Genomic DNA, 23,811 nt, shown 5'->3' on the forward strand with positions numbered 1-23,811 from the left:
GTGGCGTTGTGACGGTTTGTTTTGAAAGTGTTTGAATTTAGTTTTATTACTTTAGGTGGATATACTGCCCTCTAGTGGCAACAGTGAATATGACACAACTCTATTAACATGGCGGAATCCTGGTGCTCCCTGTTAAGACCAACATAAGGTAAGTTTTTGTTTGAGCTAATATGTTTTCTTATGCATTCCTAATTTAGTTTATAGGGGTATTTAGACGTTTTTCTGCGAATATGTGTTTGAATGATTTGTTAAGCGCATTGTAACAAAAACTTTAGCATTTTATAGCATTTAAGCTAGCAGACTCTTGCTATGAAAGTTAGCCAATTGTTCTTTTATTGTACTTAGATCCTCATTTATTTATTTTTAAATACCATTTGAGGCTAAGATTAAGTATTCTAATTCATTTTTAAATGAAAAAGCAATTCTGCATGGTTTGAAGAAACACTTATTTTGTGTTCACATATAACGCTCTTTTGAAAGTACAATCTCAGGGTTTGCAAAAAAAAACACGCACACAAAAAGTACATTTTTCTCACACACACAAAAAAAACAACTAATTTGCGAGTGTAAAAATATTTTTGCAAGCACATAAATTACAATATTATGCGTGTTTTTTGCAAGTGCACAAAACTTGCACAATACAATTATAATATAATATAATATAATATAATATAATATAATATAATATAATATAATATAATATAATATAATATAATATAATATAATATAATATAATATCACACAATTAAATACATAATAACCAAATAACCCTCTGGGTTCTTTCCAAAAAAAGCCAGAAAATAAATAACACAAGTTAAAAAAAAAAAAAAAATTGTTCAGGGGGCCGGACCGTATGTGGAGGCGGGCCGTAGTTTGGGGACCCCTGGACTAAGTGATCATTGCAAGATAAATCTGTATTGAGTAGGGCTGTCAAAATTATCGCGTTAACGGGCAGGTAATTAATTTTTTAAATTAATCACGTTAAAATATTTGACGCAATTAACGCACATGCCCCGCTCAAACAGGCTAAAATGACAGTACAGTGTAATGTACGCTTGTTACTTGTTTATTGGTGTTTGGCGCCTTCTGCTAGCGTTTGGGTCCAACTTCTTTTATGGGTTAGTACCATGAGTGAGCATGGTGTAATTATTGACATCAACAATGGCGAGCTACTAGTTTATTTTTTGATGGAAAATTTTACAAATTTTAATAAAACGAAAACATTAAGAAGGGTTTTAATATAAAATTTCTATAATTTGTACTAACATTTATCTTTTAAGAACTACAAGTCTTTTTATCCATGGATGCTTTAAGAGAATGTTAATAATATTAATGCCATCTTGTTGATTTATTGTTATAATAAACAAATACAGTACTTATGTACCGTATGTTGAATGTATATATCCGTCTTATCTTTCCATTCCAACAATAATTTACAGAAAAATATGGCATATTTTATAGATGGTTTGAATTGCGATTAATTACGATTAATTTTTAAGCTGTAATTAACTCGATTAAAATTTTTAATCGTTTGACAGCCCTAGAATTGAGTTATACCAGTGCTTCTCAATTATTTTCTGTTACGCCCCTCATAGGAAGACACCATACTATGGTTCTCATGGGAAACGCAGTCTTCAAAAAACTACCACTTTTGTCCACCAGCGTCGCGAAAATCGACCAAAACTGAAAAGTGTTGCTTTAAGTCCACATGAACAAAACAAAAATAAAAATTGGGTAGAAGGGGGTAAACCTCTCTTCACTACATTTCTCACAGTTTAATTAAGGTTAACAGCAGAAAATACATACAAAAGTTGAGGACACTTCTCTCTAAGCAGCTTCCTACTCAAGTTTTGCAGGTTAGCAAATTCACACAGTTTAATGTTATGCGAACTCTGATGCAGGTTGTAGCAAAATTTCAGTAGCAAATTTAGTGGTGTGCTCCCCACCTCCATAACATTGTTGTCTTTTTACATTACTTACACTGGCTGCTACTGGCTGAAAAAAAACTTCTAATATCCCACCTCTTTGAAGGGGGCGGATGAGGAGGCATGTTGGCGACATGACATCTTCGTCGGGTCTTCGTCAGGTCAGTGCATGTGTGTGTGTGTGTGTGTGTCTAATACTCAGACTAAAAATATATTTTCGGACAAAAAAATATGTGCATTTATTTATCTATGTTTTATTAAATATTAATATTTTTATAGTTGCAGAAAAAATGGCTTGTAAAAAAAAAAAAAACACACACAAAAAATTGTTTTTGGGCTCACTCAAAAAAAAACAACTAATTTGCGAGTGTAAAAAAATTTTGCAAGCACATAAATTACAATATTATGCATGTTTTTTTGCGATTGCACAAAATTTGTTTCTGCGCACAATTTTTTTAAAAACACAATTTTTTTTTTTTTTTTTTTTTTAGAAATATGGCCCTTTTGTGGCTCTAATACTCAGACTATAAATATATTTTCGAATAAAAAAAATGTGTATTTCTTTATTTAGTCATTTTTTTATCAAATATCAATATTTTTTTGTAGTTGAAGAAAAATGGGTTTGCAAAAAACACCCACATCAAAAAAATTTGCACTCACACACACACACAAAAAAACCCAACAACAAATTGCAAGTGTAGAAATATTTTTGCGAGCACATAAATTACAATATTATGCATGTTTTTTTGCAAGTGCACAAAATTTGTTTTTGCGCACAATTTTTTAAAAAAAATACAATTTTTAAAATTTGGCCCTTTTTGTGGCTCTAATACTCAAACTAAAATATATTTTCGGACAAAAAATATGTGTATTTATTTATTTTTTTTCTTAAATATAAATATCTTTTGTAGTTGCAGAAAAAAATGGGTTTGTAAAAAAAAAAAAAAAAAAAAAAAAAAAAGACATAAAAAGAAATAATTCTTGCGCTCACACAAAAAAAAACCCAACTAATTTGCGAGTGTAAAAAATCTTTTCGCAAGCACATAAATTACAATGTTATGCATGTTTTTTGGGGCAAGTGCACAAAACTTGTTTCTGTGCACAATTTTTTAAAAACATAATTTTTCATTTTTTAGAAATTTGGCCGTTTTGTGCCTCTAATACTCACACTAAAAATATATTTTCGGACAAAAAAATATGTATTAATTTCCTTTTTTAAAAACAAATATTAATATTTTTTTGTAGTTGTAGAAAAAATGGGTTTGCAACAAAACAAAAAACACATAATTACAATATTATGCATGGTTTTTTTTTTGCAAGTGCACAAAATTTGTTTCCGCGCACAACTTTTTAAAAAACACAATTTTTTATTTTTTAAAAATTTGGCCCTTTTAGTGGCTCTAATACTCAGACAAAAAAATATGTGTATTTATTTATTTTTTATTAAATATGAATCTTTTTTAGTTGTAAAATGGGTTTTGAAAAAAAACTCCATATAAAAAAATAAATGTTTGCGCTCACAAAAAAAAGTACCGTAATTTGCAAGTGTAAAAAATATTTTTGCAAGCACATAGATTACAATATTATGCATGTTTTTTTGCAAGTGCACAAAATTTGTTCCTGCCCACAAATTTTTAAAAACCCAATTTTTTTTTTTTTTGCAAACCCGCCGTCCCCGATTTGACTTTAAAAAAACTCCCCAACAGGTGGTGTGTGTCTGCGTGCGTGTATGCATGTGTGTGTTGCAGCCAATTGTTGCCTGGTTGCTGCGAGGAGGAGCTTCTTCTTCATCTTCTTCCCGGCGCCACTCATCCAAGTCATCAGCCAGCCAGCAGCGAACGAGCGTCGGCCACTGAGGAAGCAAGCAATTAGCAGACTCAAATATAAAATTCTTTGTTTTTCCTTTTGGGAAAATATCTCCAAATTTTAGGGGTCTTTTTATCACGAGCATGAAGACCAACGCGCTCCTCCATCACCTCCTCCTCCTCGTGGGGCTTTTCGCCGCTGCCGTGACGGCAAAACCGGCCAGACTGAAATTTGTGGTGCACGGTAAGCACAGCTTGGTTTTGATTCATCATAATAAGAATATTAAGACCACTTTTTAAGCCAGATTCCTGCTAATTTGGATGCTTAGAAAGCGCATGAATGGATTAGTCCTTAAAACGTCCCCTCCCCCGCTGCTGCTGAAGTCAATTAAATTAACTCATTCACTCCCCTGACTGACACATTATGATTCCTGCCTTTGACGGTGATAGATGTCCAATACTTTTGAATGGGATGGGCTAGGATCACTGCTAGCACTCCCAGTCATAAAGGATTGGACGTTCATTGCCGTCAATGGCAGCCAATTTTAATTGCTGAAATAGAATTAAAGCTGTTTTAATAGTAGGAAGGTTGTACATGTGTTGTCTCAGTTTTCATGTTAAAATGTCAAAGTTAACATGCAGTCAAAGTAATAAAAAAAAAAAAAAATTAAACAAGAAACCCATCTGGTTCTGATGATTTACTCCAGTCCGGAGCGTGAGCGCTTTTCCTGTCAGTCACACTCGCATCCTCCACATACAAACTGCACCCTTGACGTGAAATATGGCCGAGCGGAGGCGGCGCGCAGCTGCCCGCGTCCTTGCGGGGCTGCAATGCGGGGACCGGCGAGGCTGCAGCAACCGTCCGTCGAATAACGCAAGCGTGCACGAAAAAGAGGAGGGATTGCGTGGAAAATTCCCTCCCTGAGTCATTATTTATTCCACTCACATTTTTTAAACCTCACACATCCTTGTAATGTAGGCGGGGGTGCGTAATAGAGAGGTGACGTACGTGTGTGTCGGATTAAAAAAAAACAAAAAATGGCCTGAACAAACACGGTACTAAAGATGACGTATCACGTCATTGTGATGCAGAGCACACTCACGCATCGCGCCGCACGGATTTCAGCAGACAGGCAGACAACAAGGTGAAAGCCTTAAAGCGGGAGGTGTGAGGTCCTGATTCATGTCCTCGCATGTCCTCAGTGGTTGACCGGTTGAGGAGGAGGTCATGAGGCGGTTGAGGAATACTCTAAGAATTAGATTAGAAAGAGAAAGAGGACACAAGAGAATATATTCAGTGTGGAATTTAATGTAACTATTTTGTAGCATCAGTGGTGCATGTATAACATGAATAATTAAGTAAGTAGAAAAAACCCAGATGAGAATGGTAAGCATTGGTCTCAAATTTGCAGTCTGGGTAGGCAATTGGGTCCCACGGGATAATAATGTGCGGCCCCTAATTTGACATCAAATTGGAGTGTAAAGGCTCATTTATGCTTCTGCGTTGCAGGGATGGCGGACCCACGCCGTTAACACAAACCCTGATTTGGACCCTACCAGGGGCGTCACTAGGTTTTAAGAACAGGGGGGCTTAGCCCCCAGGTGTTACACATGATGCAAGCGAACGTAGCGTACAAACACAAAACTTCACAAACAGCTAACAAAAACTGATCAGTTATATGTGCAATCATACATTTAATCATAGCCAAGCCAAAAATAGGTTAATCCATAGACTTTACTATCAGTTGATGGGACACGACGTTCGGGGCCGATCCATAGGGGGCCTATTTTTAAAAAACGTAAAATTCAAAGCCACTAGCGACCCCAAACCAAAACAGGCACCTCCCTTAGGCAAATGAGTCTCCTGAAAAAAAATCAAAGTCGTTCCATACTAAAATCCTGATTAATCATTTTTTCATATAAGTATAAAAAAAAAATTAAAATGGCTATAAAATTCTCAGATTTTATGCTAAATGCACAAAAAAAAAAAAAAAAAAAATCACCAAATGCAGAAATAATCACCCATATTTTCAAGATCTATAGCAATATTTAACATACAGTGCCCTCCATAATTATTGGCACCCCTGAAAAAGATGTGTTTTTTAGCTTCAATTTTTTTTTAAATTCAAATCATATGGGACCTTAATGGAAAAAAAGAGAAAAATCCAACCTTCAATACAAGTGCATTGATTCAGTGGGGAAAAAAATCCCACATAAAGAAAAAAATTATTTGACATTAAATAATGTGTCAAAATTATTAGCACCCCAGGTGTTAATACTTTGTATAACCCCCTTTTGCCAACAAAACTGTTAGGTCCGCAAATGCGGAAGCAAGGTTGGACCATGCATGCAGCGGGGATGGCGTACAAAGGTTTATTAATCACAACGAAAAACAACACGCGATAGCGGAAAGGTAGAAAAAACAAAAAGGGGCCGTGACGGTAGGTCGACGGGGCTCAAATACAAACTTGAGGGTAAACTAAGACAATAGGCACGGAGCCGAAAAAGGCAAAAAATACAATACTCGAATACCTGCACAAGGTAGAGATTCAAAAGGAGGCAGCAGACGAACAAAAATCCTAGGCAGCGGATACGTAATATAAAGACGAGAGACTATAGTGCGAGATGTCAAATAGCGATCAGCAAAGCAAATATCTCGACAGCTGTCTTTGAGATCTCCCGTGCTTAAATGCAGTGTTTATGAGCCTGCATCGGCTGCAGGTGCGACGTCGGGAACGCCCCCACAATCAGCTCTGCAACAAAACACAATCTAACCAGCAACAGAATGTGACAAAAACAAGGTCTGGGGACTGAGATGGCCATGGGAGGAGCTTGATTTTGTGTCTGGTGAACCATTTCTGCGTAGATTTGGCCATATGTTTAGGGTCATTGTCTTGCTGAAAAACCCAGTGATGACCCATCTTCAGCTTTTGGGCAGAGGGCAACAGATTTTGATTTAAAATGTCCTGGTATTTCAAAGCATTCATGATGCAATGCACCCTAACAAGGTTCCCAGGGCCTTTGGAAGCGAAACAGCCCCACAGCATCACTGACCCACCCCCATACTAGACAGTGGGTACAAAAATACACACGGTCTCAGTTGAAGCCTGGGACCGTGTGTATTTTTGTGTGAGACCAAGATTGAGCTTTTTGACAACAAACACTCTAAGTGGGTCTGGCGTGCCACGAAAGATACGCATGCTGAAAAGCACCTAATACCCACTGTGAAGTATGGGGGTGGGTCAGTGATGCTGTGGGGCTGTTTCGCTTCCAAAGGCCCTGGGAACCTTGTTAGGGTGCATTGTATCATGAATGCTTTGAAATACCATGACATTTTCAATCAAAATCTGTTGCCCTTCTGCCCGAAAGCTGAAGATGGGTCGTCACTGGGTCTTTCAGCAAGACAATGACCCTAAACATATGGCCAAATCTACACAGAAATGGTTCACAAGACACAAAATCAAGCTCCTCCCATGGCCATCTCAGTCCCCAGACCTTGTTTTGTTGGCAAAAAGGGGTTGTACAAAGTATTAACACCAGGGGTGCTAATAATTGTGACACACATTATTTGATGTCAAATATGTTTTTTCTTTATGTGGGATTTTTTCCCCACTGGATGAATGCACTTGTATTGAAGGTTGGATTTTTCTCTTTTTTTCCATTAAGGTCCCATATTATTTGAATAAAAAAATAAATATTAGAAGCTAAAAAAATACATCTTTTTCAGGGGTGCCAATAATTATGGAGGGCACTGTATATAGAGGTTGTAAAGCAATAAAACTGCAACAAACAAAAATGAATGAAATGAACAAAGACATGTATTTTTATAATGGCTAAAAATTATTTTTTTGAAGAGATCATGTGACGAGCACCTTAGATGGTCATTTTCTTTGCATATTATTAAAATAAATAAATAAATAAATTAGGTGAGGGCAATTTTATTTTTCAAATGATTTTTTTCTTTGATTGAAAATATTTTTGGGGGATTGAATGATTTAGAAAAAACAAATATTCTACCCATAATATGGCCCAAACAGTGAAATGTTTGCTTTAATCAAGTGTTCAAATGCAAATTTTTCAATCTCAAATATTTTTTTGCATTCAATAACATTTTCTGTGATTGATTTTTTTTATTTTTTTGATTGATTTTGTTTTTTGAAAATATATATATTTGTTGAAGCAACTTATTTTTTGATTGAATAATAAAGACAAAAACGTCCTAGCCTAAATGTGGCCCGAACACATATCAACATGACTTCAATCAAAAAAGTTGCTTCAATAAAAATAAAAAAAATTTAAAAAACAAATCAAAAATAGCTTTCACATGCATTTTTTTTGAGTTTCAGATTTATTTTTGCATTCAAACACATTTTTTTAAAAATTGAAGTGACTTTTTAAAAAAATTGAAAATATATATATTTTGATTGAAGCAACTTTTTTTTAATCGAATCAACTAAAGATGATCGGGTCTAATCACGTCATTTTCAAAGTATCGGAATCGGCAAAAATATCGGACATGCCTTTTATATATATATATACATATATATATATATATATATATATATATATATATATATATATATATATATATATATATATATATATATATATATACAGTGCCTTGCAAAAGTATTCGGCCCCCTTGAATCTTGCAACCTTTTGCCACATTTCAGGCTTCAAACATAAAGATATGAAATTTAATTTTTTTGTCAAGAATCAAATACAAGTGGGACACAATCGTGAAGTGGAACAACATTTATTGGATAATTTAAACTTTTTTAACAAATAAAAAACTGAAAAGTGGGGCGTGCAATATTATTCGGCCCCTTTACTTTCAGTGCAGCAAACTCACTCCAGAAGTTCAGGGAGGATCTCTGAATGATCCAATGTTGTCCTAATTGACCGATGATGATAAATAGAATCCACCGGTGTGTAATCAAGTCTCCGTATAAATGCACCTGCTCTGTGATAGTCTCAGGGTTCTGTTTAAAGTGCAGAGAGCATTATGAAAACCAAGGAACACACCAGGCAGGTCCGAGATACTGTTGTGGAGAAGTTTAAAGCCGGATTTGGATACAAAAAGATTTCCCAAGCTTTAAACATCTCAAGGAGCACTGTGCAAGCCATCATATTGAAATGGAAGGAGCATCAGACCACTGCAAATCTACCAAGACACGGCCGTCCTTCCAAACTTTCTTCTCAAACAAGGAGAAAACTGATCAGAGATGCAGCCAAGAGGCCCATGATCACTCTGGATGAACTGCAGAGATCTACAGCTGAGGTGGGAGAGTCTGTCCATAGGACAACAATCAGTCGTACACTGCACAAATCTGGCCTTTATGGAAGAGTGGCAAGAAGAAAGCCATTTCTCAAAGATATCCATAAAAAGTCTCGTTTAAAGTTTGCCACAAGCCACCTGGGAGACACACCAAACATGTGGAAGAAGGTGCTCTGGTCAGATGAAACCAAAATTGAACTTTTTGGCCACAATGCAAAACGATATGTTTGGCGTATAAGCAACACAGCTCATCACCCTGAACACACCATCCCCACTGTCAAACATGGTGGTGGCAGCATCATGGTTTGGGCCTGCTTTTCATCAGCAGGGACAGGGAAGATGGTTAAAATTGACGGGAAGATGGATGCAGCCAAATACAGGAACATTCTGGAAGAAAACCTGTTGGTATCTGCACAAGACCTGAGACTGGGACGGAGATTTATCTTCCAACAGGACAATGATCCAAAACATAAAGCCAAATCTACAATGGAATGGTTCAAAAATAAACGTATCCAGGTGTTAGAATGGCCAAGTCAAAGTCCAGACCTGAATCCAATCGAGAATCTGTGGAAAGAGCTGAAGACTGCTGTTCACAAACACTCTCCATCCAACCTCACTGAGCTCGAGCTGTTTTGCAAGGAAGAATGGGCAAGAATGTCAGTCTCTCGATGTGCAAAACTGATAGAAACATACCCCAAGCGACTTGCAGCTGTAATTGGAGCAAAAGGTGGCGCTACAAAGTATTAACGCAAGGGGGCCGAATAATATTGCACACCCCACTTTTCAGTTTTTTATTTGTTAAAAAAGTTTAAATTATCCAATAAATGTTGTTCCACTTCACGATTGTGTCCCACTTGTTGTTGATTCTTGACAAAAAATTAAAATTTTATATCTTTATATTTGAAGCCTGAAATGTGGCGAAAGGTTGCAAGGTTCAAGGGGGCCGAATACTTTTGCAAGGCACTGTATATATATATATATATATATATATATATATATATATATATATATATATTTTTTTTTTTAAATCGTTTTCTAATTGTATATAACGTTACAAAATGTCTTACACTCACCCAAAGTAGTTTTGGCTTAAAGTAGGGCTATCAAATTTATTGCGTTAATGGCGGTAATTAATCACGTTAAATAATTAACGCATGCGCTGCACGACCCACTCACGCATTGTCGCGTTCAATCTATAAAGGCGCCGTTTTATCAATTTATAGAGCTAAACGCAGCATATAATGAATAGAGAGAATTTTGATAGCCTTTAGAGCCTTTTTTTATTTGGCTAAAGTCTTACATTCCCTCTCTCAGCAATTAAAATTAACGTGGGGAAGAAAAGTAGTAGTTGATCATTTTCTTAACACCCTATATTCCTTCCCAACGCAGAGAAGATATATCAATTGGTGCCCCTACGCACAGTCATGGTTGCACTTCCCATCATACATTTGGGTTGAATGGCTGCAGTATCATTTACTGAAAGCTCAACAAATACACTAGATGGCAATATTTAGTCACAATTTACAAAGTCACATTTATCCTTTACGAATTACAAGTCTTTCTATCCGTGGATCCCTCTCACAGAAAGAATGTTAATAATGTAAATGCCATCTTGAGGATTTATTGTCATAATAAACAAATACAGTACTTATGTACTGTATGTTGAATGTATATATTCGCCTTTTTTTTTAAATATATATATATTTTAATTAAATCGTTTTGTAATTGTATTTAACGTTACAGACATAATATGTTACACTCATCCAGAGTCTTTAGTTTAGGCTTAAGATAGGGTTATCAAATTTATCCCGATAAAGGCGGTATTTAATTTTTTTAAATAATGTATCACGTTAAAATATTTAATGCAATTAATGCACGCGCTGTACGACCCACTCACGCATTGTCGCGCACAATCTGTAATGGCGCCGTTTTACCTATTTAGAGAGCTAAAAGGCAGCGTAAAATGAGAAGAGTGAATTTTGGCAGCCTTAGGAGTCCTTTTTTAATTGGCTAAAGCCTTACAGTCCCTCTCCCTACGATTAAAAATGTCGCGGGAAGCAATGTGGAGAAGCAAGGTAGCAATTGATCTTTTTCTTAACACCCTATATTATTTCCCAACGCAGAGAAGATATATCAATTGGTAGCACTACGCACAGTCATGGTTGCTAAAGGCGTGTTACATCCACCCATCATGCATTTGGGCATGGCATTAGATGGCAATATTTAGTCACAATATACAAAGTCACAAATCTTTCTATCCGTGGATCCCTCTCACAGAAAGAATGTTAATAATGTAAATGCCATCTTGAGGATTTGTTGTCATAATAAACAAATACATTACTTATGACCTGTATGTTGAATGTGTATATTCGTCCGAGTTTTATTCATTTTTTTCTTAATGCATTGCCAAAATGTATATGATCGGGAAAAATTATCGGGAATGATTTGAATCGGGAGCAAAAAAAAAAAAGCAATCGGATCGGGATACTCAAACTAAAACGATCGGGATCGGATCGGGAGCAAAAAAACATGATTGGAACAACCCTAGAATCAACTTTTTTGGATTGAATAATAAAGACACAAATCTACCTCCATATGGCTCCGCCCAGGCGATACAATTTTTGACTGGGGTAACTACATTGGCATGACGCCGGCGGGCGTACCATATTTAATGGATGAACCTAAGCAGCCTGATTTAGAATTCCCCTCTAAAAGGATAGGAAACAAAAAACGCTCATTGTCAACGTATAAATTTTATTGCTGACACTGCGTTTCGGGGTCATCAACATGTTGTGCCCCCATTAGCTGCCAACCCTCCCACTCTCATCATTGACACTGAAGACACTCAATGACACTGAAAGACACACAATGTGGCGTACACACAATGAAATAATCCATAAACAGTTGTCTGGCTATTGAGAGCTCTGTAGGTGAGTCATAAGGACTTCACACATTCTGGTCGATGGGAGTCTGTCACTGAAATAAAGCATATGTACTGCGCTTTTAGTTTTCTTTGAAACACGATCGATATTGGACCATGTCTCAATACCATACAGTATATTTATTACAGTCAGCCTTGAAGCATTACAAGCACACATTTAATGATATTACTTCTGATCATAACCAGAACATTTCTTTGATTTCTTTGCTGCGCTCGCAGCCTAATTAGGACTTTTTCTTGAGAATCTCATTAACAGCAGACTTGCTCCTGCTAAGACCGAGTACCATTGTACGTTTTTAATGAGTAGAACAAGCCGACAAGCAGGACATTCATTTCCACCTCTTAACTCTGAAGTGTTAATTTGCAAGGCTTGAAATTATTCAGCGCATAAATCATAAAATATCTCATTTGTAATCTTTTAGAAGGCTTGCAATTGGATTTGTTTTAAAATGTGTTTTATTAGATGATGTCTAGCAAAAACACCATACGTTTTTGGGGCTGGTCTTTCAACGTGATGAATGACTTGTTTCCACCCACTGTTTTTTTCACATGCGAGTGAGCCACCGCTCATCCTGCGTCACTTACAAGGCCGATGGCGAGTCGGTTTTTTGTTACCATGATGCCTCGGGGACAAGGGCATCACTAGATCTGATACAATACTGGGGTCAAGTGGAGCACTGGCGAGCGAGTAAATTTTCTTTTTAGCGCTGATCTATCACAAAATGTTAGAAATAGCACTTTAAAGTGCATGTGACACGAAAAAGCATGTTTATTTCATAATACACGCGGTGTTTTATGCCCCTGAATGATATGGACCGCTTGGATGTGTGTGGAAGCGATCGCTATATTTATTTAGTCTTTTGAATCCCTCGCCATGAAAATGAGTGACTTCCGGCTTCGGTCTTGCATTGAGTAGGAGGGCGCTGTGACGTGTACGGTAGAAGACGTCCTCTTCACTATACAGCGTACTGATGTGTATGAGGACGAAGGATTCAGCTGATTTTGCAGATTAATACGTTTATTTTTCGCATCACGCCAGCCAAATGGCTGCAGAAAAATCATTCTGTATGAGGGAGAGGCGTATGCGCCTTTTTGGAGTTTCAAAAGGTTCCCATTCACCGTGGATATTTACTGTGGGACCAATGGACTTACGAGGAAGTGAGTAAACATCTTGTTTTGTATTATGTCAAATACGAATACATCGATTACAAAGTAAACACTTCAAACTTCCTTTAAATAAAGGACTACTTACGTTTGATCATTGACAGGCATGTAAAAAGCTCTCCCCATGCTCATTAGCAGCATGTTAGCTGCACAACAACTCCAGCCGCCCTCCTCCGGGGAACGGACTGTAAATTGCTCTCCGCCGGGCGGTTTGCCGATCCGCGAAGACAATCGACAACCGGGTCGTCATGTCAAATAATCCAGGCTAGTTATGTGTGATTTTCCGCTTCGAAGACTTTGAAACATCACTCAGTTCGGGTTAGCATGTCGGCTAGCTGTCACGCCTCCTGGTTTGTTTACATTCTCCGAAGCCGGGAAAGGGAAATGACATATGTCCGATTTAGGTGTCATAAAATATCGTTCGGGAGGTGCGACAGTAAAGGTGAAGTCAACAGTTTTGACCATTATGGAGTAATTTTGCCACGTCGTCCTGAATAAATGCATTTTTATTATTTCATATTCCATTCAGTACAAGACTGTTATTTGTCATGACCATGCCATTTATTTAGCAATTGGGGAAAATACTTGGATAAAAAGAATATGCTGTAAAAATATTGAAGTAAAGAGACAGAAACAATGACTGGCGCTTGGCTGCGACTTATTTTATAGGCTTCAGCACCCATGAGCATTGTGTAAGTAATTATTGACATCAACAATGGCGGGCTACTAGTTTATTTTTTGATTGAAAATTTTACAAATTTCATTAAAACGAAAACATTAATAGAGGTTTTAATATAAAATTTCTATAAATTGTACTAACATTTTTCTTTTAAGAACTACAAGTCTTTCTATCCATGGATCAGAATGTTAATAATGTTAATGGCATCTTGTTGATTTATTGTTATAATAAACAAATACAGTCCTTATGTACCGTATGTTGAATGTATATATCCATCTTGTGTCTTATCTTTCCATTCCAACAATAATTTACAGAAAAATATGGCATATTTTATAAATGGTTTGAATTGCGATTAATTAATTTTTAAGCTGTAATTAACTCGATTAAAAATTTTAATCGTTTGACAGCCCTAGTTTTGATATGAAGTGGCACTTGATGTGTTTGGAAAAAAAATGGACTTTTTGGCTGCCATTGACGGCGCTAAACATCCAACTGATGAGCATTTACAACCATTCTTTCCAGTTCAAATAAATGTCTATCGTTCTCAACAAATAAATGACATTATGATATTATCAGAGTGTTATATTTTACTACACCAGTACAATCACCCTTACATAACATCACACCCGAACACAAGCTTCCGTCTGACGCACTTGTTCTCTCGACCTCCCCAGAACCGTCTCGCTTTCACTTTGACAAACCCGAGAACTACATCAGCATGTACCACCAGGAAGGCAGCAACACCCTCTACGTGGGCGGGCAGGCCGTCATCTACGTGCTCACCTTCACCAACCGAGGCGTACGCGATGTGCTGGTAGGAACTGAAATTTATAATTAAAGTGGACAGTGCATGGACATTTCTTGCTTCAGAACCTTGGAGAGAATTTTTTTCAGCGCCGCCTACGACTAAATGAGCATTGGTGCGGAGGATGTAGGGACGTACACAAGAATTTGGTTGAGGAGGCAGAGCAGCTCTCAAGGGTAAAAGTGGGAAAAAAAAAAAGACTTAACATTGGCGTGCGACAATATTGTCGAGTTGTTTTTCGAGGTGTTTACCATAATTTTCGGACTACAAGACGCTACTTTTTTCCCTCAATTTGAATCCTGTGGCTTATTTGTTGATTTATTTTGGTTAATAGGTAACACTTTATTTGACAGTGGCGTCATAAGACTATCATAAGACCATCATAATTATGACATGACACTATCATGGGCATAACTGAATGCTTATGACAGATGTTTAAGTGTCAACCAGCAAATTATGTCACCAATTCAATTTATGTCCACCTTGGATCTTTTACATCCATTCAAAAGTGAGATCATTTGCCGGATAACACTAAATGACATCTGTTATAAGCGTTCATTAATAGGGGTGTAACGGTACACAAAAAATCTCGGTTCGGTACGTACCTCGGTTTTGAGGTCACGGTTCGGTTCATTTTCGGTACAGTAAGAAAACAAAATGCAAAATATAAATGTGCTAGTTGTTTATTACACACTTTTGTGCTTTCAACAATAGGAACATTAGCCTATACAAAGCTAGAATTCTGATCAAAAAGTAGCGGGTATTTAAAGATAATCCAACAACAATTTGCATTTCAGACCCCGCATATTGGTGAGCTTTCTTTCTGAAAGAAAGACGAAAAAAGAAGTCCTGTGCTAAAGAGAAAAGCAATCCCAATGACAAAGATTTTAACACGTATTTTACAAATGAAATGCCTCAATGATTTTTTTTTTTCTTATGAATGGTTTTCAAAAGCTTTATTGGTGGATTTTCTCAAGTGCCACACAGAAATGAATAAATTTAATTGTTTAAGCATTATCTGTGTATTATTCTTATTATGTAATTACAGGTGTTTTAGCTCATTTCAATGTATTTTATTTAAATGGGCTATTATTTAACTTATTACCGTAAATTTCGGACTATAAGCCGCTACTTTTTTCCGTCAGTTTGAATCATGCGGTTTAGAGTCCAGTGCGGCTTATTTATTGATTTATATGGGTTAATAGGTAGCACTTTATTTGGCAGCTGCGTCATAAGACTGTCATAAGACCGTGATAATTATAACATGCCACTATCATGAATGGTGAATGCTTACGTCATTAAGTGTCATCTGGCAAATTGTGTCACTAACTCCATTTATGTCAATCTTGGATCTTTTACATCTATTCAAAAGTGAAATAATTTGCCAGATAACACTAAATGACATCTGGTAAAAGCATTCACTCATGCTCATGACAGTGTAATGTCAAAATTATCTTATCTAATGACAGCCTTATGGCGCCACTGTCAAATAAAGTGTTAACAAATACCATAACTAGCAATTAGTGAAACAACTCGAAAAGTAACTGAAAAAATAATTAGCACACAACATGAATTTTGATTGTTATTTGCTTCTGTAGCGGTGCAATGCATGCTAGGAGGCATGTTGGTTGACAGTGTTGACAGCAGGTGGTAGCAGAGATTGACTGTCTATCCCAAGGGAGCAGCAATGCCCAAATGAAGCTTCTTGAAGCAAGGAAGCTTTGCAGCCAATTGGTTCATAGCTTCATGGTGGTTCATTTGGTCTTGTGACAGTCGTATGATGCCACTGTCAATCGAAGTGTTACCGGTTAATATATTTTGGTGTAAATATCCCATAACACCGTGAGGACAGCCACTGCTTATAGTCCAGTGCGGCTTATCTCTGAACAAATGCCCTTTTCGTGCCATATTTAGTGGGTGGCGGCTTATAGTCAGGTGCGCCTTATAGTGGGAAAATTAGGGTATGTGTTTATATTTTACAAATGTGATGTAGTATTCATTTATATTTTATGTTGTATAACTGTAGTTCCTATGTGAATATTAGTTCCTACTCGTTTTGTTGTGGTAGGAGGGTTTCATATTGAACACGAGGCCATGTTGGTTATAATTATATCAGAAAAGAAAGCAGTATATCAACAAAGATAAGTCAACTGTGCCCCGCTCTACCACTCAAGAGATCTGATGGACTCAAAAAGTGGGTTACGATTACATATTAGTTTGAAAATCGACCGGATCCACCGTATTTTTACACGAGTGACCGGTCTGCCCGATCCTAGCTACCGGTAGTAGCATTGACGTAGGAGGGTTGCGTCTCGTGTCAAATAATAAACTCTGCCGTTCTTATCGTGTGCGTCATGTTGAGCCGCTTCTGGGACACGTCTAACACGCGGCCGCACTGCGACTGGTGTGCATTGGCTGATTGACGCCTGCGTTTCACTGCGTTCTGGCGGCGGCCACGTTGTAGCGCCGTTGACGTTTCTGGGTTATACTGTCCTACCGTGTTGGTCCTCATTATAGTAGAGAAGACGGAGTAAATATAATCTACACAAAGCAACTGTAACCCAATCGACTCACAGCCTCGAAAAGTAAGGGTTTCATTACGTCAGCCTCCGTTCTGAACCGAGCACCAAGTACCGAAACGGCTCAATACAAATACATGTACCGTTACACCCTTATTCATTAATCCTCATGACAGTGTCATGACAGTCTTATGGCGCCACTGTCAAAAATGTGTTACCAAATACCATAACTAGCAATTAATGAAACAACTGGAACAGTAACTGAAGAAATAATTAGCATAAAACATGAATTTTGATAGTTATATACATCTGTAGCGCTGCAGTGCATGCGAGGAGGCATGTTGGACGACAACAGTGTTGACAGCAGGCTCCAGCAGAGGTTGACTGCCACCCCCCCCAAGGGAGCAGTGATGGCCAGATTAAGCTTCTTGAAGCAATGAAGCTTTGCAGCCAATTGGTTTAAAGCTTCATGGTGGTTCATTTGGTCTTATGACGGTCGTATGATGCGGCTGTCAAATAAAGTGTTACTAGTTAATATGGTTTGTTGTAAATATCCCATAATACAGTCAAGACAGCTGTGGCTTATAGCCCATTGCAGCTTATAGTGCGGAAATTACGCAAATTAATAAAATGGAAATTTATAATGCATTTTTCAGGGTAAATGTATTTCAATAACAATACTTCAATAATAGCCTTGCAAGCAAGAGAGTACTTCCTAATGAACTTCTAGCGCTTCACTAGCGCACTTGGCTAATTCCCACGTTCCTCTCGCAGATCCCAGCACCGTCGGACCAGACCGCCATTGACACCTGCAAAGCCAAGGCGGCGCCTCTCGAGGTAGAAGCATTGTCCAGCCTAAAAAGTGCATCTTCATCATCATCATCATCATAATCGTTGTCCGCGTGAGGTTGGTGCTGCGCTTTTAGATGGGAAATGATTACGAAACAATGTCATCAGTCGCGTTTGGAATGCGATGACCTCCGCCAAGGAGATGTTATCAGCACGGTTTGTTATTCACTCACTCATCCAATCACACGCAGATACCTTCGACGCCTCTTAAAAAATAAATCACAAGAGGAAAATACTGCTTTGCAATAAAGTATTGCCGTGACCCTGCTACTGACCGTGCTATGTGAATTCTTGGAGTTCTATAAATTCCAACCGTCTGTTAAGCAGTGAAGGTGTCGGAGTGAGATTTGCGAGTCTGTGATTGTATGAGTGAGTCAGGGGTTGGGCAACCTGATAAAATTTCCTCGACTGAAGTAAATCACATGGAATTTAAAAGCGCTTACTGGCTACGTTTACAAGGACAAAATTCCTACAATCCGATCAAAATTCAGATGAAAATTATGATCGGATGCACTGTTTCAAGGACATTAAGGAAATATTCACCCGATTAGGATTTGCGTGTTCAAACGTCACTCTTTCGGTCTAGGGCTGCAGCTAAAGTGGTATGAAAAAGTATCTGAAAATTTTGGAATTTCTCACATTTCTGCATAAATCACCATCAAATGCGATCTGATCTTTGTCAAAATCACACAGATGAAAAAACTTTGTTTTAACTAAAACAAAACGGACATCAAGGAAATATTTACCCGATTAGGATTTGCGTGTACAAACGTCACTCTTTCGGTCTATGGCTGCAGCTACAGTGGTATGAAAAAGTATCTGAACCTTTTGGAATTTCTCACATTTCTGCATAAATCACCATCAAATGTGAGCTGGTCTTTGTCAAAATCACACAGATGAAAAAACAGTGCTTTCACTAAAACCACCCAAACATTTATCGGTTTTCATATTTTCATTAGGATAGTATTCAAAAACATTACAGATGGGGGAAAAAATAAGTAAGTGAATCATCACATTTAATATTTTGTGGCCCCCCTTTGGCAGCAATAACTTCAACCACATATTTCCTGTAGCTGCAGATCAGTCTGGCGCATAGATCAGAACTAATCTTGGCCCATTCTTCTATGAAAAACTGCTGAAGTTCAGTCAGATTCCTGGGATGTCCGGCATGAATCGCTGTTTTTAGGCCATGCCACAGCATCTCAATGGGGTTCAAGTCTGGACTTTGACTTGGCCACTCCAGAACGTGTTGTTTGTTCTTCTGAAACCATTCTGAAGTTGAGTTACTTCTGTGTTTTGGATCATTTGTCTTGTTGGATCATTGTCCAACCTCTTTTTAGCTTCAACTGTCTGACAGAAGGCCTCAGGTTTTCCTGCAAAACATTCTGATAAACTCTTGAATTCATTCTTCAATTAATGATTGCAAGTTGTCATTGCCCTAAGGCAGCAAAACAGCCCCAAATCATTATGCTACCTCTACCATGCTTCACGTTGGCGATGAGGTGTTGATGTTGGTGACCTGTTCCATTTTTCCTCCACACATGGTGTAGTGTGTTACTCCCAAACATTTAAACTTTGGTTTCATCACTCGACAAAATATTTTGCCAAAACATCTGTGGAGTGTCCAAGAGCCTTTTTGTGGATATTAAACGAGCAACAATATTTTTTTTAGACAGCAGTGGCTTCTTCCGTGGAATCCTCCCATGAACACCGTTCTTGGCCATAGTTTGACATATAGTTGATGTGTGCACAGAGATATTGGACTGTGCCAGTGATTTCTGTAAGTCTTTAGCAGACACTCTAGGGTTGTTTTTTACCTCTCTGAGTATTCTGCGCTGAACTCTTGGCGTCATCTTCGGTGGACGGCCACTCCTTGGGAGAGAAGCAACAGTGCCAGACTCTCTCTATTTGTGGACAACTTCTCTGATTGTCGACTGATGAACTTCCAGACTTTTAGAGATGGTTTTGTATCCTTTCCCAGCTTTATACAAATGAACCTTGCTCGCAGGTCTTCAGATAGCTCTTTTGACCGAGCCATGATGCACATTAGACAATGCTTTTCATCAAGACAGTTCTTACCAGGTGTGCGTTTTATAGTGGGCAGGGCAGCTTTCAACCACTCATCAGTGATTGGGCACACACCTGACTAAAATTGTTTGGTAAAAATTGGTTTTAATAGCTCTTTCAGTCTCCTTAGGCAGAAGGTCACTTACTTGTTTTCCCCCCCTTTGTCATTGTTTGCATGCTATCCTCATAAAAAAATGGAAAACTTATAAATGTTTGGGTGGTTTTGGTTCAAGCAGACATTGTTTTTACATCTGTGTGATTTTGACAAAGATCAGATCACATTTGATGGTGATTTTATGCAGAAATGTGAGAAATTCTAAAAGGTTCAGATACTTTTCCAAGGCATTGTATACTAACACCAGAGTTTAGCCTTGAATGGTATTAAAAAAAAAAAAAAGGAAAAAAAGTAAATGAGGATCTAAGTACAACAGAAGAACACTTGGCTAACTTGCATAGCAAAAGTCCGCTAGTTTAAATGCTACAAAATGCTAATTTTACTTATTTTTCCTACAATACTCTTTAAAAATAGTTCAAACACATGCTCCCAAATGATCCCACAAAATCAGCTAAATTTAACAATAAACTAACTTACTAATACATAAAAAAACATATTAGCTTATGTTGGCCTGAACAGGAAGCAGCTTGATTCAGCCAAGTTAAAGAGTTATGTCATATTCACTGTTGCCACTAGTGCGCAGTGTATCCACCCATATCAATAAAACTAAATGCAAACACTTTCAAAACAAACCATTATAATGCCATTTAACTTAAACCAATACTCGAGCAGCAAAATTTTATTCGAAGCTTTTCTCTAATCAGCACTAGATCGGTTGAAACAAATTATTTTGACGTGGGCAGATTGTTCAAACATACCGAAAATAGTAGTAGAACAGATTATGTCAACATAACATCGCATTTCTACTTTAAACGTCAGCGTTATTTTCAAATCCCGGTTTTCTATCGTCAAGTTTTTCAACAATTTTAAGACAATAAAAAATCTCCGGCAAAGTGTTTGTCTCTAATATACTGTATGTACCAGTTCGGTCTCAGGTTTATAAAAACATGCTAGCAAAATGAGAAGAATTTTGAACGGGAATTTGCTAAATTATTAGCTGCTAGCTTAGATATAGCGGTTTTGAATTTTATTATCTAATTCCGAAGGGTTCGGTGAATCCACAAGGTAAACTTGTGGGGTTCGGTACCTTTAGCAAGGTTAAGAATCACTGAATCTAAATGTAAATCGTAGCGTTAGCCTAGTATTCATGTTAGCATTAGCTTTAGCATGGTGAGCATCCTCTTAAACTCTCACTCTCACTTGTTTACATCACGCCGTGATGTCCTGATGGGTTTAATTATTTGAAAATAATATACTGTTGTTGCTTAGTGTGTAAAATCATAAAAAGTTCTGTGTTGGTTGGTGTGGAAGCATTAGACCGAATTAACCCTTTCAGTCCCAGGTCATCATTGTAGATTGAAAGCTATTGAAGCATTTTTTTTATTGCCTTTCATATCTACATTTTTTTTAAAAACTATACATCAGCCTCAAAATCGGCTTTGGATACCGGCAATCGGCTGAAATTAATTTGGGATATTTGTGTTAGCATCGGCATTTGAAAACTCATATTGGTTGACTTCTAGTAGATATTAGCTCGTTAGCTTAGCTACAACGGTTTTGAATTTGAAAATCATAAAATTCCAAGGCGTTTGTTGAATGCACATTTGAAACTCGTGGGGATCGGCGACCCACTGGAATAAGGTGTGTATATGAAGCATTTTTATTCCCATCAGGCTATTAATCCGAATAAATGTGTCCATATAAACGTAGCCACAGTTGGGGATTTACTCTGATCTGGGTTATGAAAAAAATCTGTTAGTGATGATTCATTCAGGTGTTTCTTTGCATCAACAGTAGCTACAATGTACACCAGCATCTCACTCCAATTCATGTGGGTGTGAATCTCATCCTCACCTTTGCATCATCGCATCAGTGGCGTCATCATGTTGGCGTCTCACCGGCGCTGCCTCTTTGTCTCGCAGTTGGAGTGTGACAACTTCATCACAGTCATTGAGAAAGTCAATGACACCTTCATCGTGTGCGGCACCAATGCCGGCAGCCCTCGTTGTTGGATGCTGGTAAGAGAGACAACCGAAACACATTGGTTATAACAATTTCAAACCTGTCTATTGTTTTTATGTTTACTTCTGATTCAATCTTGATGCGCAAACCCGCTAGGTCTCTCGGAAAAAATTGTTTGTAGTCATTTTTGGAAGAAAAAACATACTGTATCTGGACTTCCACCCGCTGGACTTCCACCCGCAAAGAGTTGGTGTCAAATAGGCCTACTGGTTTTTGGGCAAAACGCAATTTCAAGCTCAAAATGGCACCCCCCGAGGCAAAATGACTGGTGCTAACATGCCAGGCGTGACACATTAAAATTGTTTGTGGTCATTTTTGGAGGAACACTCATTTCAGGACTTCTACTTCCTACGTCCGCTCTCTTGGCCGCCAAGGGCAATTCATTTTGGGCTTAGCTAACGCAAATGGTCAGTGTCAAATACTAGTTCTTAGGCGAAACTCATTTTTAAGACCTAACAATGTACCCTACGAGGTGAATTGAGTACCGCTAACATGACATTTTGATCGGCGTGACCCATTAGGTTTTTGCTCATTTTTGAAAGAAATTTTTGTCTGGTATTCCACCTCCTCCAGCTCTGGTGGATGTCAAGGGCACCCCATTTTGGGCTTACATAGCTAAGGGCCGATGTCAAATCCCGGTTCCAGTGTTGTTTTTGTTAACAATCACTACAATGAAAATATTTTGACGATCATGACAATGACGAGACCATAACGAGCTAAAAACGTGTGTTGGGAGACTAAAACATAAGGACACGAATGCCAGTTTTCATCTGACGAGACTAAAACGAGACAAAAATGCGCCAGGTTCTGTCACATGTTCACAATGACTGACATTTAATGTGTAGTTAGCAAGCATCGTAGCAGTGTCTGGTTGTGTCACTCATGTGATGTGCTGCACCCCCCCAACTCACCCAATAGTGTCCTCTCCAGTCTCCCCATTGCTTGTTTTGAGACACACACGGTAAGAACTGTCTTATGTTGGCAAGAGAGAATATGCAATGTTGCTTTAGCCTTTAAAGGTCTGTGCTAAGTGATTCTCACACACCAAATGTAACTCGTAGCATTAGCGTAGCATTCACGTTCATGTTAGCATTAGGCTATTGCTAACGGCGAGCATCCTTTTAAACTCTCGGTAAACTTTTTTTTTGACAAACAGTTCGTGGCCTCCAGGTGGGTATAATTAATTGAAAATGATGTACTGTTTTCCGGCTGAGTGTGTATTATCAGGTGATAGATTTGTAGATGCTTGTAGATGCTACAATATGTGTTCGTATGTCAATGTTCATTCCAAACATTTGGAAACCTTTTTCTTCTTTTATTTATTTTTAGAGTGAAACTTTCCAATTTTACAGACGAAAATTTGGAGTAAACGTCAACAAAAACTGGACGAAGACAAACGCATTTTGAAATGACAAAAATATGACTAAGACTAATAAGTATTATCGTCCAAAAGACTAACACTAAGACAAAAATTAAATGGGCTTCCAAAAACAACACTGCCTGGTTCTTGAGCTAAACTCATATTTTGAGCTAAAAATTACCAAATATGGAGCTGAGAAGTGGATTGACTGATGCTAACCCAGTTGTCATTTTTTGGGGGAAAAAACAAATAGAAAAAAGCATTTTGGACTTTCAACCTGCT

At 37.8% G+C, this 23,811-nt stretch overlaps 1 protein-coding gene across 1 annotated transcript in view; it reads left to right on the top strand.

Moving 5' to 3' along the window:
• The first annotated feature begins 3,706 nt into the window (after positions 1–3,706).
• Positions 3,707–23,811, top strand: part of LOC130914340 (semaphorin-7A-like) — a 64,430-nt gene continuing 44,325 nt past the window's right edge. The window contains exons 1-4 of the mRNA XM_057833418.1: positions 3,707–3,974; positions 14,467–14,606; positions 17,891–17,953; positions 22,070–22,165. Of these exons, the coding sequence (XP_057689401.1) occupies positions 3,875–3,974; positions 14,467–14,606; positions 17,891–17,953; positions 22,070–22,165 (399 nt within the window). The 5' untranslated portion in view covers positions 3,707–3,874. The remainder of the gene's footprint in view (positions 3,975–14,466; positions 14,607–17,890; positions 17,954–22,069; positions 22,166–23,811) is intronic.

Source organism: Corythoichthys intestinalis, chromosome 4 (genome assembly GCF_030265065.1).
Source record: "Corythoichthys intestinalis isolate RoL2023-P3 chromosome 4, ASM3026506v1, whole genome shotgun sequence".
Lineage (NCBI taxonomy): Eukaryota > Metazoa > Chordata > Actinopteri > Syngnathiformes > Syngnathidae > Corythoichthys > Corythoichthys intestinalis.